The sequence below is a fragment of the Coregonus clupeaformis genome, chromosome 20, assembly GCF_020615455.1.
Source record: "Coregonus clupeaformis isolate EN_2021a chromosome 20, ASM2061545v1, whole genome shotgun sequence".
Taxonomy (NCBI): Eukaryota; Metazoa; Chordata; class Actinopteri; order Salmoniformes; family Salmonidae; genus Coregonus; species Coregonus clupeaformis.
In genome coordinates this window covers 20,633,617-20,654,127 of record NC_059211.1, presented here as the reverse complement: position 1 = coordinate 20,654,127, position 20,511 = coordinate 20,633,617, and the positions used below count along the sequence as shown (strand labels likewise).

The window sequence follows — 20,511 nt, the reverse complement described above, 5'->3', positions numbered from 1 at the left end:
CCGGCCCGGCCTGTTCCTGCCACTCGCACCAAGCCAGGGGTGCGAGTCGTCAGCCCGGTCCGGCCCGTTCCTGTTCCACGCACCAAGCCAGGGGTGTGCATCGTCAGCCCGGTCCGGCCCGTTCCTGATCCACGCACCAAGCCAGGGGTGCGCATCGTCAGCCCGGTACGGCCCGTTCCGCTCCACGCACCAAGCCAGGGGTGCGCTCGTCAGCCCGGTCCGGCCCGTAGCTGCTCCACGCACCAAGCCAGGTGCGCATCGTCAGCCCGGTCCGGCCCGTCCCTGCTCCACGCACCAGGCCAGGGGTGTGCGTCGTCAGTCGGCACAACCCGTGCCTGGGTCACCGGTGCCTGGTCAGGTACCGGTCGGCTGCTCCACACCGGAGCTGAAGCAATCCGCTTCTACGATGTCCAGTCCAGCTCCGGTCAGCGGGGCCAGACCGGACCAGGGGCGCCACGGGGGGATGGTTGAAGGGTGGTGGTCTAGCCCAGAGCCGGAACCGCCTCCGAGGAGGAATGCCCACCCAGCCCTCCCTGGTTTGTTGATGTTTTGGCGCGGTTGCAGTCCGCGCCTTTAGGGGGGGGTACTGTCACACCCTGGCTCTGGGGACTCTATATGTTGAGCCAGGGTGTGTATATTCTATGTAGTGTATTTCTGTGTTGGCCAGAGTGGTTCCCAATCAGAGGCAACGAGTGTCAGCTGTTGCTGGTTGTCTCTGATTGGGAGCCATATTTATAGAGGCTGTTTTCCCACAATAGTTGTGGGATCATGTTTCCAGTTGGTTTGTTCCTAGTTAGGGTTGTCATTTGGATGTCACGTATCGTTTGTTGTTTTGTTTCACTGTTCGTGTTAGTTCGATTAATAAAGTATGTTTGCTTTCAATGCTGCGCATTGGTCTACTCCGTCTAACGACCGTGACACAAACAGGAAATTATTTTTCTTTTTACTTTAACATGCAAACACCATCATATTTAATTCATAGCAAGCAGTGCACTGGGTTAGTCAGTTTTGATTAAATATAACAGGAAGGACATTCACTCTCACAGGATGGGTTGCCGAAAATAACTAACTAAAAGCCACACCCCCAATAAGCCACAAATATGACTGCATTGAGGCATGTGTCACTGTGCTTCTGTGGTTACATGTACCATGCCACTGCCTATGTCATTTGTTCATTTAGCAAACAAGACAGCTCATAATCCAGTGCCTTTATCTCAGTCAACACACCTATATTTTAGCTTTAATTGGAACTTTAAAAATGCAACTTTTTCCTCTGCCCCATGGCAAAATGTGTATAATTGCTGGAAATTGGCTTTAAAATAGCAACATTTCCTCTCGGCCTCATGGCAAAATGTGTAGAATATCAAGAGATTAGCTATAAAATGCAAAAAAAATTTTTTAACCATTTATTTAACTTGGCAAGTCAGTTAAGAACACATTTTTATTTACAATGACGGCCTACCCCGGCCAAACCCGGACGACACTGGGCCAATTGTGCGCCGCCCTATGATACAGCCTGGAATCGAACCAGGGTCTGTAGTGCCGCCTCTAGCACTGAGATGCAGTTCCTTAGACCACTACGCCGCTCGGGAGACCAACTAAAGAAGATAGTGTAGAACCCTGCAGTCCTAAAGCTTGAGTTGGATGGGTGGATGGGAGGTGGATGGGAGGTGGATGGGAGGTGGATGGGAGGTGGATGGGAGGTGGATGGGAGATGGATGGGAGGTGGATGGGAGGTGGATGGGAGATGGATGGGAGGTGGATGGGAGATGGATGGGAGGTGGATGGGAGGTGGATGGGAGGTGGATGGGAGATGGATGGGAGATGGATGGGAGGTGGATGGGAGGTGGATGGGAGATGGATGGGAGGTGGATGGGAGATGGATGGGAGGTGGATGGGAGATGGATGGGAGGTGGATGGGAGGTGGATGGGAGATGGATGGGAGGTGGATGGGAGGTGGATGGGAGATGGATGGGAGGTGGATGGGAGGTGGATGGGAGATGGATGGGAGATGGATGGGAGATGGATGGGAGATGGATGGGAGGTGGATGGGAGTTGGATGGGAGGTGGATGGGAGGTGGATGGGAGGTGGATGGGAGTTGGATGGGAGGTGGATGGGAGGTGGATGGGAGGTGGATGGGAGGTGGATGGGAGATGGATGGGAGGTGGATGGGAGATGGATGGGAGGTGGATGGGAGGTGGATGGGAGATGGATGGGAGGTGGATGGGAGGTGGATGGGAGGTGGATGGGAGATGGATGGGAGGTGGATGGGAGGTGGATGGGAGTTGGATGGGAGGTGGATGGGAGGTGGATGGGAGATGGATGGGAGGTGGATGGGAGATGAATGGGTCCTAGTGAGAAAAGGTTTGACACCCACAGTCTCTCAGGACATGGCCATGTAGGATAGCTATAGAACTGTAGATCATCTCAGCCCTTCAAACCAACGTCTGGTGGTGTCATATCCAATGGAAAGATCTATGAAAGTGTGTAAGACAGTGAGTGCACAGTCAATGGAAAGTCTTAAGTGTCAGGCTAGCAAATGTAGCGACCTCAGATATTATTGGATTTATCTTGTATCTCCTGGTCTTAACCACCAACACAGGCAGCCATTTGACATATGTCATTGGGGGATATGGAGCAAAAAATATTTTCTCAGTTTATGTTCATGTCTAAATTAATTGTTAGGCTATATTGCTAGTTTCATATCATTTCATTGAAACAAAACTGAGAAAGATTACGTTGACAGACAGTCTGTAGTCGGCTGGTATGACCCAGGCCTAGCTAGCTGGCATCCTTTTATGATTGTGAGCAGAGTTTTTCTTTACAAATACAAGTGGACTGTGTTTGTTTGTCAAGTGATCATTAGCATCCTCCTTGGCGGTCCATCTGCAGACATCAAACAGAGACAGTCACACTGCGGTAATGAAGAGCCTAATACCTTCCGCTGTAAGCCACCTGCAGGACTGATGGCAGCGGAACAAAAGGTCTCCCACTAAATGAGTCCTCGTCGCTGGTCTGGAGAGGACAGGACAATAGGCTGAGAGGTGGTCTGGGCCTTTGCACCCGTGCCAACTAGTCTGAACAACACGGAGAGGAGGAGGAAGCCTCCCACCTGCATGCACTCGAGGCCTGGCAGACATTTGTACTGTATGTGGGTGGTGAGGTGGGCTGGGCAACTGGGGGAGGAGAGGGTGGGTGGAGAGGGTCACGCATGCAGTTTTTACACACACACACACACACACACACCACACACAACACACACACACACACACACACACACACACACACACACACACACACACCACACACCACACTCACACAACACACAACACACAACACACACACACACACACACACACACACACACAGGGCTAGGCAGGTAGCCTAGCCGTTAGAGTGTTGAGCCAGGAACCGAAAGGTTGGTAGTTCGAATCCCCGAGCTGGCAAGGTGGGGAAAAAAAAATTGAGCAACGCACTTAACCCTAATTGCTCCAGGGTCGCTCTTGATAATGCTTGACCCTGGCCATGACACATTTCCATTTCACACATGCATATAATACACACTTGTATATGAGTGAAACAGGACATATATAAGCACCCACCAAATTATTATTATTATTAACACACACACACACAGAAGAATGGTGTGTACGTGGTGTGTGGGTGTGTGTTTGTAAAGGGGATGTGTTAGCTAGGGTGAGGCCACTATGAGATGAAGACAGAGGAGATAGTGCAGTATTGTAGTGACACTGGAGGTCTGCAGGCTTTAATGGGCTGACTAGGTTCTGTTTCCCCAGGAGACAGAGGACATACTGGTCGTATCCTCATACCCGCGTCCTAAACAGTAGCCCGTTTGAGGATGCGACAAAATCAGGTTTTATAGTATGTGACATTTTGTAAATGTTGTATACTTGAAGTGACTGGATGTCATACTCACTTTGACAACAGCTGATAGTCATGGGGATGCGCTACTGAAATGAACCAATAGCGGGAAACGATGCAATCGAGAATTATGCATTCTCAGTATTCGAAAATATAATGTTTTATAGTATGTGAATTTTCTAAAATTGAGTGCATTAAATGCTAGGATTTTATATTAATCTAGTGGAATTCACTGCACACTGGGGGAATTTCACAGCCACAATGCAATGGAAGAGGGGGGCAATTTCGTTGTGCAAGTGTTTGGCGTAATGTTTACACCACTGTTATGGTGAAAGTAATGATAAGCTGCACTCGTTACTGTTTCACTTTGCGCTCTAATTTGATAAAGTACAGTGCCTTCAGAAAGTATTCCTAACCATTGACTTACTCCACATTTTGTTGTTACGGCCTGAATTCAAAATTGATTAAATGTTTTTTTCTCACCCATTTACACACAATACCCCATAATGACAAAGTGAAAACATGTTTTTAGAAATGTTTGCTAATTTTATTGAAAATGAAATACAGAAATATCTCCATTACATAAGTATTCACACCCCTGAGTCAGTTCATGTTAGAATCACATTTTGGCATTGATTTCAGCTGTGAGTCTTTCTGGGTAAGTCTATAAGAGCCTTGCACACCTGGATTGTAGAATATTTGCACATTATTCTTATTTTTCAAGCTCTGTCAAGTTGGTTGTTGATACATTGCTAGACAGCCCTTTTTCAAGTCTTGCCACAGATTTTCAAGTAAATTTAAGTCAAAGCTGTAACTCTACCACTCTGGAACATTCCGTGTAGTCTTGGTAGGCAACTCAAGTGTATAGGCTTTGTGTTTTAGGTTATTGTCCTGCTGAAAGGTGAATTCATCTCCCAGTGTCTGGTGGAAAGCAGACTGAACCAGGTTTTCCTCTATAATTTTGCCTATCCATTTCTTTTTTATCCTGACAAACTCCCCAGTCCTTAATGATTACAAGCATAACATGATGCAGCCACCACTAAGCTTGAAAATATGGAGAGTGGTACTCAGTAATGTGTTGTATTGGATTTGCCCCAAACATAACACTTTGTATTCAGGACAAAAAGTGAATTGCTTTGCCAACTTTTTTTGCAGTATTACTTTTAGTGCCTTGTTGCAAACAGGATCCATGTTTTGGAATAATTGTATTCTGTACAGGCTTCCTTCTTTTCACTGTCAATTAGGTTAGTATTGTGGAGTAACTACAATGTTGTTGATCCATCCTCACAGCCATTAAACTGTAACTGTTTTAAAGTCACCATTGGCCAGATGGTGAAATCCCTGAGTGGTTTCCTTCCTCTCCTGCAACTGAGTTAGGAACAACGCCTGTGTCTTTGTAGTGACTGGGTGTATTGATACACCATCCAATTAATAAATAAGGGATATTCAATGTCTGCTTTTTATTTCATTTTTATTCATCTACCAATAGGTGTCCTTCTTTGCGAGGCGTTGGAAAACATCCCTGGTTGAATCTGTGTTTGAAATTCACTGCTCGACTGAGGGACCTTACAATTATATGTATGTGTGGGGTACAGAGATGAGGTACAGTAGTCATTCAAAAATCATGTTAAGCACATTTTTACTCCTGAACTTATTTATTCTTGCCATAACAATGGGGTTGGATACTTATTGACTTGGCTTTTCATTTTTTATTAATTTCCCAAACAATCATAATTCCACTGACATTATGGGGTATTATGTGTAGATCAGTGACACAAAATCTCAATTTAATCCATTTTAAATTCAGGATGTAACACAGCAACATTTGGAAAAAGTCAAGGGGTGTGAATACTTTCTGAAGGCAATCTATTACTCTTTCCAAAGTAAAGTCAGAACTTAATGTATTGATAAGACAGAGCAGAGTTAGACTCAACCATTACTTCCATGGTAATCCTCCCAGTCGTTTATTGGCCAAAAAGCTAAGCAGTAATGATCAATTAGCTGATATAGCAACTATTGAAGAATCTTAAACAGGGGAATTACTATCAACCCAAATTAATCAATCGAAGATTATCCCGCTTCTATAAAGAACTGTACACCTCTGATTGGAAATCCACACCAAGACAGAATAAGTCCTTTCTGAAAGAATTAAGAAATCCTCTTCTCTCAACAGAGGAAGTCACCTCACTGGGAGCCCAAATCTCTCTCAATTAACTCAAAACTGTATTGGATAACATAAATAAAGGCAATTCACCTGGATGGGTCATTATTCCTCCTGAGGTCTATTTAACATTTTGGAATCAATTAGGTCCACTATTTCTCTAAATGATTAATACAGCCGTTCACAAAGGTTCATTTGGGAGAGATGTGATTAGCATCTGATTAACATCCGTTGTTGAATTCTGATTGCGAACTTTTGAAAGTGGAAAGTGTTTGACTGTGTTGCTAACTGTTCTGTGAAGCCAGTTTCAAAGCCGCCTCTCCCACCCAGAGAGACAATGAGGTTGCTCCATTTCTTTTTCCGTTAAATCCTAAGATACCAACTCAAAGACCGTTGGTGGTGGAACACACACACACACACACACACACACACACACACACACACACACACACACACACACACACACACACACACACTTCCATCCAGAGTAATGATTTGAATAGTGATTAAAATAAATAGAGAATGTTAAATATTCTTTTAATATCTCGAGACCGCTATCATAGCCCGTGTATCTTCTGTCAAAGCCTAGCCGAGCAGAGTCATCATCAGATCAGATGAGGCCTGGGCCTATGGCTTTCATCAAGACAAATTCAAAGGTTTCCTTGCTTCTTGTAATCATGGACACCACTTCCACTGTCTTCTGCTGCTCAAATGTGCCTTTGAGTCACACAGATCGTATCCCCAGAGCTACAGTTGTGTATACAGTATGTGCTACAGTCACATCTATATTTTTCTATCCCCTGTCTATCTTTCTCTCTCTATGTCTCTGTATCTCTCTCGCTCTATCTCTCTCTCTGTCCCTCTCTCTCTGTTCCCCTCTCTCTGTTCCCCTCTCTCTGTTCCTGTCTCTGTTCCTGTCTCTGTTCCTCTCTCTGTTCCTGTCTCTGTTCCTCTCTCTGTTCCTCCCTCTGTTCCCCTCTCTCTGTCCCTCTCTCTCTGTTCCCCTCTCTCTGTTCCCCTCTCTCTGTTCCTGTCTCTGTTCCTGTCTCTGTTCCTCTCTCTGTTCCTGTCTCTGTTCCTCTCTCTGTTCCTCCCTCTGTTCCCCTCTCTCTGTTCCTCTCTCTGTTCCTCTCTCTGTTCCCCTCTCTGTTCCTCTCTCTGTTCCCCTCTCTCTGTTCCCCTCTCTCTGTTCCTCTCTCTCTGTTCCTCTCTCTGTTCCTCTCTCTGTTCCTCTCTCTGTTCCTGTCTCTGTTCCTCTCTCTGTCCCTCTCTCTCTGTTCCCCTCTCTCTGTTCCCCTCTCTCTGTTCCTGTCTCTGTTCCTGTCTCTGTTCCTCTCTCTGTTCCTGTCTCTGTTCCTCTCTCTGTTCCTCCCTCTGTTCCCCTCTCTCTGTTCCTCTCTCTGTTCCTCTCTCTGTTCCCCTCTCTGTTCCTCTCTCTGTTCCCCTCTCTCTGTTCCCCTCTCTCTGTTCCTCTCTCTCTGTTCCTCTCTCTGTTCCTCTCTCTGTTCCTCTCTCTGTTCCTGTCTCTGTTCCTCTCTCTGTTCCTCTCTCTGTTCCCCTCTCTCTGTTCCCCTCTCTCTGTTCCTCTCTCTCTGTACCTGTCTCTGTTCCTCTCTCTGTTCCCCTCTCTCTGTTCCTGTCTCTGTTCCTCTCTCTGTTCCCCTCTCTCTGTTCCTGTCTCTGTTCCTCTCTCTGTTCCTGTCTCGGTTCCACTCTCTGTTCCCCTCTCTCTGTTCCTCTATCTGTTCCTCTCTCTGTTCCTCTCTCTGTTCCTCTCTCTGTTCCTGTCTCTGTTCCCCTCTCTCTGTTCCCCTCTCTCTGTTCCTCTCTCTCTGTACCTGTCTCTGTTCCCCTCTCGCTGTCCCTCTCTCTGTTCCTCTCTCTGTTCCCCTCTCTCTGTTCCTGTCTCTGTCCCTCTCTCTGTCCCTCTCTCTGTTCCTCTCTCTGTTCCTCTCTCTGTTCCTCTCTCTGTTCCCCTCTCTCTGTTCCTGTCTCTGTTCCTCTCTCTGTTCCTCTCTCTGTTCCTCTCTCTGTTCCCCTCTCTCTGTTCCTGTCTCTGTTCCTCTCTCTCTCCCTCTATATCTCTCTGTTCCTCTCAATTCAATTCAAAGGGCTTTATTGGCATAGGAAACGTATGTTAACGTTGCCAAAGCAAGTGAAATAGATAGTAAACAAAAGTGAAATAAACAATAAATATTAACAGTAAACATTACACTCAGAAGTTCCAAAAGAATAAAGACATTTAAAATGTCATATTATGTATATATACAGTGTTGTAACAATGTGCAAATAGTTAAAGTACAAAAGGGAAAAAATAAATAAACATAAATATGAGTAGTATTTACAATGATGTTTGTTCTTCACCTGGTTGCCCTTTTCTTGTGGCAACAGGTCACAAATCTTGCTGCTGTGATGGCACACTGTGGTTTTTCACCCAGTAGATATGGGAGTTTATCAAGATGGGATTTGTTTTTGAATTCTTTGTGGATCTGTATAATCTGATGCAAACATGTGTCTCCAATATGGGTATACATTTGGCAGGAGGTTAGGAAGTGCAGCTCAGTTTCTACCTCATTTTGTGGGCAGTGTGCACATAGCCTGTCTTCTCTTGAGAGGGCGGCAGGTAGCTTAGTGGTTAAGAGCGTTGTGCCAGTAACCGAAAGGTCGCTGGTTCAAATCCCCGAGCCGACTAGGGGAACAAATCTGTCGATGTGCCCTTGAGCAAGGCACTTAACCCTAATTGCTCCTGTAAGTCGCTCTGGATAAGAGCGTCTGCTAAATGACTAAAATGTGAAAATGAGAGCCAGGTCTGCCTTTCTCAATAGCAAGGCTATGCTCACTGAGTCTGTACATATTCAAAGCTTTCCTTAAGTTTGGGTCAGTCAGTGGTCAGGTATTCTGCCACTGTGTACTCTCTGTTTAGGGCCAAATAGCATTCTAGTTTGCTCAGTTTTTTTGTTAATTCTTTCCAAAAGGGAAAATAAATAAACATAAATAAACATCTCTCTCTCTCTCTCTCTCTCTCTGTTCCTCTCTCTCTCTCTCTCTCTCTCTCTCTCTCTCTGCTCTCTCTCTCTCTCTCTCTCTCTCTCTCTCTCTCTCTCTCTCTCTCTCTCTCTCTCTCTCTCTCTCTCTCTCTCTCTCTCTCTCTCTCTCTCTCTCTCTCTCTCTCTCTCTCTCTCTCTCTCTCTGTTCCTCTCTATCTCTCTCTCTCTGTTTCCTCTCTCTCTCTCTCTCTCTCTCTCTCTGTTCCTCTCTCTCTCTCTCTCTCTCTCTCTCTCTCTCTCTGTTCCTCTCTCTCTCTCTGTTCCTCTCTCTCTCTCTGTTCCTCTCTCTCTCTCTCTCTCTCTGTGTTCCTCTCTCTCTCTCTCTCTCTCTCTCTCTCTCTCTCTCTCTCTCTCTCTCTCTGTTTCTCTCTCTCTCTCTCTCTCTCTGTTCCTCTCTCTCTCTCTCTCTCTCTCTGTTTCTCTCTCTCTCTCTCTCTCTCTCTCTCTCTCTCTCTCTCTCTCTGTTCCTCTCTCTCTCTCTCTGTTCCTCTATCTCTCTGTTCCTCTTTCTGTAACACACATTTGAGGAGAGAAAGCATACAGGCTCATCAGTCTGTATATCCATAGGTCTGGGCTATGTACTGGTTAACAGGACTGTTTAACACCTCTCTCCCTTCCTCCTCTCCTTGATCCACTTCTTTAATCCCCCTCCCTTTGTTTTTCTTCTCTCTTAAATGAATAATGCAGAGAGGAAGAAGTTGAGATGAAAGTGGAGCTAAAGCCAGTGTTGGCCTTTCCTCTCCTGGTGCTGCGCTCCATCACACTCTGAACCAGCTCATCAGGCTAACAAGGAGAGAGGTTGGGGAATGGGGGATAGTGGAGGGGCGTAGGTGACATGGTTTGGATGGGAGTCTGGGGGGGGATGAAATTATTGATACTAGTCAGTATAATAATAATATAAAATGCCATTTAGCAGACGCTTTTATCCAAAGCGACTTACAGTCATGCGTGCATACATTTTTGTGTATGGGTGGTCCCGGGGATCGAACCCACTACCATGGCGTTACAAGCGCCGTGCTCTACCAGCTGAGCTACAGAGGACTACACAGTAGTCTGTCTTTGTAGCCAAAATTCAGAAAACGAGGATCAAAGATGGGATTAAACATAAAGTCGGATTGAAATACACTTATAGAAATAAGAAAACAGTATCTAGATCTAGATCTATCTTTCTTTGTCAGAATATCTTCTTTTTTTTTGTTGACCATTGCTTTATTTTGTCGCCCCAGAAACTGATTTTGACCGAATTGGACTGTGTGTTTATGTTTGTGTGCTTGCTACATTGCTCACATCGTTTGCTCCTCCAGAATGAGTGAGTGCTGGCCGTTAATTGTTCTTTCCTCGTTAGTGTATCTCCCCTGCTCTGATGTAAACTGGCAGTCTTAATTGATCCTGTTAACGAGGGTGTGGGATGTTGAGATGTTAGAACCCAGATGCCTCGTGGGTATTTTGACACGGAGCCGGGTCAGTGAGTGGAGAGGAGTGCTAGCGTCAGCCCCCATCTGAAACCTCAGCAGGAGAGGAGACTGGAGTGTTAATAACCACTAGTGATGGTAACTCATGGCCCAAACAACACCCCACCCCAGCCCAATGTCAGGCTGCAGCACAGCAGGCACTGCATCCTCACTGGCTTATGGACCACAGCAAGTGGTCTAGAGGCGAATGGTCCAGCTAGAAGAAAAAATTACATCTTCAAGACCAAATCTTTGCAGTTACTTCCATTTTTGGTGTGCCAGGGTACGTCACTTAGCCAACTGTTTGTTTTATGAATGTAGGCTATTTTGTGATAGAAGATTTAGGATTTCCATCAAGGGTTTGGCAAAGGATGAGCTGTCAGGGATTGTGTCATTTATTCTTTGATGACTTTATTCGTACATTTATTAGCAGATCATGTTGTATGGGACTCAGACGTTGAACTGAGCATTTATTAGCAGATCATGTTGTATGGGACTCAGACGTTGAACTGAGCATTTATTATCAGATCATGTTGTATGGGACTCAGACGTTGAACTGAGCATTTATTAGCAGATCATGTTGTATGGGACTCAGACGTTGAACTGAGCATTTATTAGCAGATCATGTTGTATGGGACTCAGACGTTGAACTGAGCTATTCTGATGATATTTTAGTCTCCCTCCCCAGCGTTAGCTATTTTTAATTCCCCTAATTTAAGAAATCTTTGCATTTGAATGCTGATAAATTACTTGAAAACAGGCTTTTAATGTACATTTCAGAAGAGGGGAAAAAAGATTCCCAACACAATCCCAGGAGAGATCGTGTTGTGCAAACACTTTTTAAGATTTTCAAAGCCCGGCACTCGGAGGCAAATGAACCCGGAATACCAGAAAACTAAAGCCTAACCAAACCAACAACAATAGCGGTGATGGCGGACAGCCCTTAGCGTGTGCCACACTGCCACTCAACGACACGTCGGGAGATTCACAGCTAATTATCCTGATTAACCTTTACTAAATCACCCGAATTCTATCGCCACGGAGACGGCGTGTCACTCTGCAACTCCTGAACGGGGCATTTTAATTGGCTACGTGGGGGAATGCTGGAGCTCCCTCTGTCTCCTGTCCTGACAACCAGACAGAGACAGACAGAGTCTCACAGGGAAGGATACACACCAACACAAATGTGTGACTCGCGTGTGTGTGTATGTGTGTGAATCAAGCATTGTGTTTGTGCAAGGGAGTGTTCGTATTGTATACCCCCTCAGTGCATCAGGATAGTGTGGGTGTCTGTGTGTGTGTGTGTCATGGTGGTGGGACAGAGCCGATGCTGATGGTGACAGATAGTGAGAGATCCTAATTGTGAAGCCTGTATCTATCTACTGTATATGCTGTATAGAGTCAGACCAGGCCTCTCTCTCTCCGCATCTGGCTGAGGGGAGAAAATAACATGACCTGGATCCTCTATTTGCTCCTTGTCAGTCACACATCAACTGATTTACTCTCACTGCATAGAGTCGTTTCTCTTAGCCCCGTGTGTGTGTGTGTGTGTATTTATTTCATCCTATATGTGAATGTATGCATCCCCCATTATGTGTGTGCATAACATGTGGCTATTGTTATGCATGCATGTCGGTAGGAAAGGTAGGTAGGTAGGTAGGTAGGTACAGCCTGCATAAAATGTTGTGTTTGTGAATGTGCTAGCCAGTACGGTTAGGTGGTATCCAGATTTCCATACCTTCATACCGTTTTCGTTCTTTCGTTCTTTCGTTCTTTCTTTCTTTCTTTCTCCGACCGCAAGGCACTACAGAGGGTAGTGCGTACGGCCAAGTACATCACTGGGGCTAAGCTTCCTGCCATCCAGGACCTCTATACCAGGCGGTGTCAGAGGAAGGTTCTAAAAATTGTCAAAGACTCCAGCCACCCTAGTCATAGACTGTTCTCTCTGCTACCTCACGGCAAGCGGTACCGGAGCACCAAGTCTAGGTCCAAGAGGCTTCTAAACAGCTTCTACCCCCAAGCCATAAGACTCCTGAACATCTAATCAAATGGCTACCCAGACTATTTGCATTGCATCCCCCCCACCCCCCACCCTTTACGCTGCTGCTACTCTCTGTTTATTATCTATGCGCAGTCCCTTTAATAACTCTACCTACATGTACATATTACCTCGACTAACCGGTACCCCCTGTATATAGCCTCGCTATTGTTATTTTACTTCCTCTCTTTAATTATTTGGTACTTCTATTTAAAAAAACAACAACATTGTAATGTTTTTTTTTTGTATTTCATTGGTATTCTTTCTTAAAACTGCATTGTTGGTTAAGGGCTTGTAAGTAAGCATTGTATTCGGCGCATGTAACAAATACAATTTTGATTTGATTTATGGCATCTTGGTGTACTTCTCTGCTATTCAAATATAGACTTAGAACATAATTATTTCCTGCCAATCAATAGTTACAGCTGTTTGTCGGAGTTTGGAGTGACGAAAAGTAGCTAGCTAATGTCAGCAAACCGCTCTCTCATGTCTCGTCATTGAGCAAACCAAACGGAGCCGTTGCTAGGGATACCAATGCATTTCAATGGCAAAAAAGGGCTATAGACTAGAATGTAAAGACAATCACAAATTCTACATTTACATTTACGTCATTTAGCAGACGCTCTTATCCAGAGCGACTTACAAATAGACCCATCTCCTCTTTTACCGATTTAAGCTATCAACTCCAAACCAACGTCGAGATGTTCATGCTGACCCTACTTAGATTGCTTGTCAAAATATTTGTTATACTATATATATATATACACATTTTTGAGCTATAAACATTAAACATTTTCATAAATTAACATGAGTTTGAAAGGGAACCATAGAAATACAGAGGTAGCGATTCTAAATGGTCCTGCTCCTTGGCCAATTAAGATGCAAGACCAACTTTAAAACATTCAGGCTATCCTAACTTCAAATTCTTTAAAACTTCTATCAACTATACTGAACAAAAATATAAACGCAACATGCAACAATTTCAACGATTTTACTGAGTTACAGTTCATAGTAGGAAATCAGTCAATCGAGAAAGTTATTAGGCCCTAATCTATGGATTTCACATGACAGGGCAGGGGCGTAGCCATAAGCCCACCCACTTGGGAGCCAAGCCCACCCACAGGGGAGCCAGGCCCAGCCAATCAGAATGAGTTTTTCCCCACAAAAGGGCTTTATTACAGACAGAAATACTCCTCCGTTTCAACAGCTGTCTGGGTGGCTGGTCTCAGATGATCCCGCAGGTAAAGAAGCCGGATGTGGTGGTCCTAGGTTGGCGTGATTACATGTTGTCTGCGGTTGGGAATTTTTATTTCAGCTCATGAAACATTGGACCAACACTTTGCATGTTGCGTTTATATTTTTGTTCAGTATATAACTATAGAAATGTGCATCAGTTTGCTTAAAATAACCCACCAACAGTAACTCTTGAACTTTTCAAGCTAGAGACACCAAACCAACTTTCACATGTTCAGGCTATCCTATCCACTGGCACATTTTTTAAAAGAACTGAAGCAACTCACACTATTTGACCTTCATGGAAAATTACCATCTAGTTATTTTATATATGTTTTTATGCTAGCAAAGTACTAGCGGATGCTAGGTAAATGCTAACCAGCGCAAGCGAACATTAACAAAATGAAAGGACAGACAATTCAGCTCATAAAGTAATACCACTATCTCAAAATGCTTTCCACACTTGATCCAGGAGGGGATTGACCAAATGCATAGCTGGAGCCCTGAGCTGGAGAAAATGTATTTGGCACATCTTTAGCTGGCAAACATTAGTAGTGAATTTCAAGTGTAACTTGATCACCTCTCTTGTGCTGTTTAACAGTGGCTCGTCACGTCACGTTTGTGCCACGTGGTCTTTGTAAACAAGAATACCATGTGACTGGCTCAACTGAATTATAATTATATATTTTTTGTGGACGATATTTACATTTTACATTTTAGTCATTTAGCAGACGCTCTTATCCAGAGCGACTTACAGTTAGTGAATGCATACATTATTATTAATTTTTTTTTTTCAATACTGGCCCCCCGTGGGAATCGAACCCACAACCCTGGCGTTGCAAGCGCCATGCTCTACCAACTGAGCTACACGGGGCGTATATTGAAAGTCATACCGTCAGTATTTCAAAATACAGTGTATAAGATATATACGGTATACCACCCAAATCTACTAGCCAACATACGTTACTGAATATGTACATGTTTGGGTTAGATTCCAGAGCATATGTTGACCCTAAGTCCTGGGAATATGCTTATACTATGGGTACACATGGGGAAGCAGCCCTCGAATCATGAACAAGTTGCACGACTGAATAGGATTTTTGCATCATTCTTTTTTTCAACATGAATTTTAAATTCTTCTTCTTGGCAACACTTTCAAGTGTATTAAACAGACCTGGGGCTATTCAGTAAAAACGACCAGTGGAATACGCTATGGTAAGTAAATACACTGTAACAAGCTAGAACACACAATTAGTACACTGTACACACCACTTTAGATATCACCTTTTGTATGTCATTGGCAAACATAATTGACTACAGTAAGGACCTACCTGTAAACTTTTGCTACAAGGTGATTACATGTCATTCCCCATACATTCATTCTGGAACTCAATGGATGGAATGTGTGTGGTCTTGTCTTTTGTTGTCAATCCAACATTGAAACTCTGCCAAAGCCAGTGCAACTCGAGCTGTGTTGGAGGTCTATAAGAGCAGGTCAGACTCCGTAACACAAAGGCTATCAGATCCATAGAGACCTAGACAGACAGTACCCAGCTAGGCAGACAGACAGTACCCAGGCAACAGTCACCTCAGAAACACATTATTGTCTCAGGCTCTGTAATGCTCAGGCTGTCTCCAGGAGTGTGGTGTTTCTAGTGTGTGTGTTTTTGGACTGTTAGATGGCGGAGTGAGGAGTTCTTCTCTAGAGGTAATGTTGAGGTAACTGGATGTTCTACAGTGCCTTGCAAAAGTATTCACCCCCTTTGGCGTTTTTCCTATTTTGTTGAATTACAACCTATAATTTAAATTGATTTTTATTTGGATTTCATGTAATGGACATACACAAAATAGTCCAAATTGGTGAAGTGAAATGAAAAAAATAACTTGTTTCAAAACATTCTAAAAAATAATGGAAAGGGAGTGTGTGCATATGTATTCACCCCTTTTGCTATGAAGCCCCTAAATAAGATCTGGTGCAAGCAATTACCTTCAGAAGTCACATAATTGGTTAAATGAAGTCCACCTGTGTGCAATCTAAGTGTCACATGATCTGTCACATGATCTCAGTATATATACACCTGTTCTGAAAGGCCCCAGAGTCTGCAACACCACTAAGCAAGAGGCACCACCAAGCAAGCGGCACCATGAAGACCAAGGAGCTCTCCAAACAGGTCAGGGACAAAGTTGTGGAGAAGTACAGATCAGGGTTGGGTTATAAAAAAAAATATCCGAAACTTTGAACATCCCACGGAGCACCATTAAATCCATTATAAAAGAATTTAAAGAATATGGCACCACAACAAACCTGCCAAGAGAGGGCCGCCCACCAAAACTCATGGACCAGGCAAGGAGGGCATTAATCAGAGAGGCAACAAAGAGACCAAAGATAACCCTGAAGGAGCTGCAAAGCTCCACAGCGGAGATTGGAGTATCTGTCCATAGGACCACTTTAAGCCGTACACTCCACAGAGCTGGGCTTTACGGAAGAGTGGCCAGAAAAAAGCCATTGCTTAAAGACAAAAATAAGCAAACACGTTTGGTGTTCGCCAAAAGGCATGTAGGAGACTCCCCAAACATATGGAAGAAGGTACTCTGATCAGATGAGACTAAAATTGAGCTTTTTGACCATCAAGGAAAATGCTATGTCTGGCGCAAACCCAACACCTCTCATTACCCCGAGAACACCATCCCCATGGTGGAATAGAAGGAATGATGGATGGCGCTAAATACAGGAAAATTCTTGAGGGAAACCTGTTTCAGTCTTCCAGAGATTTGAGACTGGGACGGAGGTTCACCTTCCAGCAGGACAATGACCTTAAGCATACTGCTAAAGCAACACTCGAGTGGTTTAAGGGGAAACATTTAAATATCTTGGAATGGCCTATTCAAAGCCCAGACCTCAATCCAATTGAGAATCTGTGGTATGACTTAAAGATTGCTGTACACCAGCGGAACCCATCCAACTTGAAGGAGCTGGAGCAGTTTTGCCTTGAAGAATGGGCGAATATCCCAGTGGCTAGATGTGCCAAGCTTATAGAGACATACCCCAAGAGACTTGCAGCTGTAATTGCTGCAAAAGGTGGCTCTACAAAGTATTGACTTTGGGGGGGGTGAATAGTTATGCACGCTCAAGTTTTCTGTTTTTTTGTCTTATTTTTTGTTTGTTTCACAATAAATAAAAAAAATTCATCTTCAAAGTGGTAGGCATGTTGTGTAAATCAAATGATATAAACCCGCAAAAAATATTTTATTCCAGGTTGTAAGGCAACAAAATAGGAAAAATGCCAAGGGGGGTGAATACTTTCGCAAGCCACTGTACTTCCCGGGAATGTTTCTACCTGGCTGTGAGGGAAAAGAGAGGTGTTTTTATTGGGCTAACATTGATTGGAGTTTGTGACTATAATGTTAAAGGCGCAGTTTGGGTGACCTGACCAAATTCATGTAGTAATGTGAGTTATAGATCTGTCATACTAATTGAAAGCAAGTCTGAAACCAAGCAGTAGATCTGTTCTATGTGCGCTATTTCTATGCTTCCCGTTCTTAGTTTTCGTTATTGCTGTTTTTATGTTTGGTTGTGTACACCAGCTTCAAACAGCTGAAAAAACAAAACAAAAATTGTAATTGAAAACGTATTTCACAGAGTTTTAGATGGTACAATTATTCTCTACACTATACATTGCTTGTTTTGTCACATAAACTGAAATTGGCTGAACCATTAGAATTTTAGCAACCAGGAAATGGCGGAGGGATTTCTGACTATTGTACCTTTAACTGTAGGTTATGTTTGTTTCCTCAGAGGTGTGAGGGATTGATCTCCTGACACCATGGACATGGACGCCCAACCACAAGGCCAGCAGGCAGCAGTACCTATATTCCAGCCACAGGTAAGATCCCTTCACCCTAACCCGCACCCTTAACCCACCCTCACCCAACCACAAGGCCAGCAGGCAGCAGTACCTATATTCCAGCCACAGGTAAGATCCCTTTACGTTTGTGTTTACTCACAAATAATCATTCAGATTTACGCAATACCTTTATTTTAAGTTAGTCAATTCATGTAAATAAGGTAAAGTACAAATTAGGCTATAGTCGATTCCAAGTAAAGTTTGGAACAAAATGCATGTCAAAATTACTGTATTTGTAATAGTATTATAAATACTACAAATTGTAAATTGACTAAGGCCTGAATCATACAGTATATGCAGATCGGATAGGCTAGATGAATGGTGGAGATAGAGAGTTAGTATTGATTGAACCTCTGGAGGCTTGTGGAGATTTGAGTTCCATAACATTCATGTTTTAATGGTGCATATAGCAGTATCGTACATCATCCTCATCGATCTCCTTCATGCACAAGGATGTTTCTGGCCCCTCAATGTATTGAATGGACTTTATAACAAGGAGGATTCGCCCAGACAATCCATATCGAGACACTGGAGAGGAAACAGGAAAACAACCACTTTTTCTAACGCAAAAAAAATTGTTCTAACGCAAATATTTGTGTAACAAATCCAAATCAAATCAAATTTTATTTGTCACATGCGCCGAATACAACAGGTGTAGACCTTACAGTGAAATGCTTAATTACAAGCCAGTGCAATATTAACTGTGAAATAGCCAGGGGGTAAATTTTTTTGGAAGATGTTTAATATCTAATTGAAGGATAGTTGGGTTGAGCACAGAAAATAAAGAGTGAGAAAAGATTTTCATGATTTATTTGAGTTTTTCTTTCTAACACTGAGATATCATATTCCATGTGGTAATAATGATTTCCTCTGTCTGTTTTTCACTATTTAGCCTAATGTCAGTTCATTATCTCTTTCATGATTGTCTTAAAATATAGGAAATATATTTAGAAGTAGATCTAATAACATGCATGTTATTAGTTTATGCAAGATGAGATTTTACAGTTAGGTTGTAAAACACAGCAGGCCTTCCAGATCCAGGCATTCTACTTCCTGTTAGAGATACAGTATGGAGCTAGATGCCTATCAGCCACAGGAGGCTGGTGAGGGAAGGACGGCTCACAATAATGACTGGAATGAAGTAAATTGAATGATATCAAACATAAGGAAACCATGGAAACCATGTTTTTGAATTGTCAACCCCATTCCATTTATTCCATTCCAGCCATTACTAAGAGCTCGTCCTCCCCAATTAAGGTGTCACCAGCCGCCTGTGCTATCAGCCTGTCAGCAGACAGATGCTTCTCTTTCAAAAAGTCCTCAATCTATTTCACACTTACTCTCAGTTTAATCTGCTCCCCCCCCAAAAAAAACTCCCCTCCTGAAAATGTGAATTGTATATACGTGCGGTGAATGACTCTCTGTATCGGTGGCGATATCATATCACTTAGTCCCGGAGGTATTATGCATATGCATTAGGTAAAGTGAATGAGCTGGTACCATGTGCATTTTTAATGGTGCATTTGCTCTTTGAGTGTGTAGGAGGGAGATATTCTCAAAACAGGTTTTGATCGTCGCTACAGATTTTGATAGGCTCATCTGTGTGTGAGTGTGTGTGTGTGTGTAAACTGTGAGACAAGGCGGAGGGTTTTAAGCGAGCGAATGTGGCGTGGTACAGGTACAGATTGAAGAGGAGCAGAGAGAAAAACACTGGCGGGGTAGGGTAGGGAAGGATGGATGGAAAGATGGATGGATGGATGGATGGATGGATGGATGGAGTGATGAATATTGTATGGAAGTTCTGAGCTGGCTGAGGATGGGAGAGGAGACGAGAGAAGGTTAAAGGAGAGGGAATGAAGGTGTACAGACAGAGTGTGGTACAGAGAAGCTGGGGAGAGGAGGTAGAGGGAGGCTGGTGATGGGGAGAGGGAGGCTGGTGATGGGGAGAGGAGGTAGAGGGAGGCTGGTGATGGGTAGAGGAGGTAGAGGGAGGCTGGTGATGGGTAGAGGAGGTAGAGGGAGGCTGGTGATGGGTAGAGGAGGTAGAGGGAGGCTGGTGATGGGGAGAGGAGGTAGAGGGAGGCTGGTCATGGGGAGAGGAGGGAGAGGGAGGCTGATGATGGGTAGAGGAGGTAGAGGGAGGCTGGTGATGGGGAGAGGAGGTAGAGGGAGGCTGGTGATGGGGAGAGGAGGTAGAGGGAGGCTGGTGATGGGGAGAGGAGGTAGAGGGAGGTAGAGGGAGGCTGGTGATGGGGAGAGGAGGTAGAGGGAGGCTGGTGATGGGGAGAGCAGGTAGAGGGAAAGGCTGGTGATGGAGAGGGGGCTAAAGGGAGGCTGGTGATTTGGAGAGGGAGGCTGGTGATGGGGAGAGGGAGGCTGGTGATGGGAGAGGGAGGCTGGTGATGGGGAGAGGGAGGCTGGTGATGGGAGAGGGAGGCTGGTGATGGGGAGAGGGGGGTAAAGGGAGGCTGGTGATTTGGAGAGGGAGGCTGGTGATGGGGAGAGGGAGGCTGGTGATGGGAGAGGGAGGCTGGTGATGGGAGAGGGAGGCTGGTGATGGGAGAGGGAGGCTGGTGATGGGAGAGGGAGGCTGGTGATGGGGAGAGGGAGGCTGGTGATGGGAGGCTGGTGATAGGGAGAGGGGGTAGAGGGAGGCTGGTGATGGGGAGAGGAGGTAGAGTGAGGCTAGTGATGGGGAGAGGGAGGCTGGTGATGGAGAGAGGGGGGTAAAGGGAGGCTGGTGATGGGGAGAGGGAGGCTGGTGATGGGGAGAGGGAGGCTGGTGATGGGGAG

At 44.6% G+C, this 20,511-nt stretch overlaps 1 protein-coding gene across 3 annotated transcripts in view; it reads left to right on the top strand.

The window, feature by feature from the left end:
- Positions 1 to 20,511, top strand: part of nek7 (NIMA-related kinase 7) — a 131,860-nt gene that overhangs the window by 25,520 nt on the left and 85,829 nt on the right. For all 3 annotated transcript variants that reach the window (XM_041840535.2, XM_041840534.2, XM_045205379.1), the window contains one exon: positions 17,610 to 17,697. In XM_041840535.2, the coding sequence (XP_041696469.1) occupies positions 17,638 to 17,697 (60 nt within the window). In that variant the 5' untranslated portion in view covers positions 17,610 to 17,637. The remainder of the gene's footprint in view (positions 1 to 17,609; positions 17,698 to 20,511) is intronic.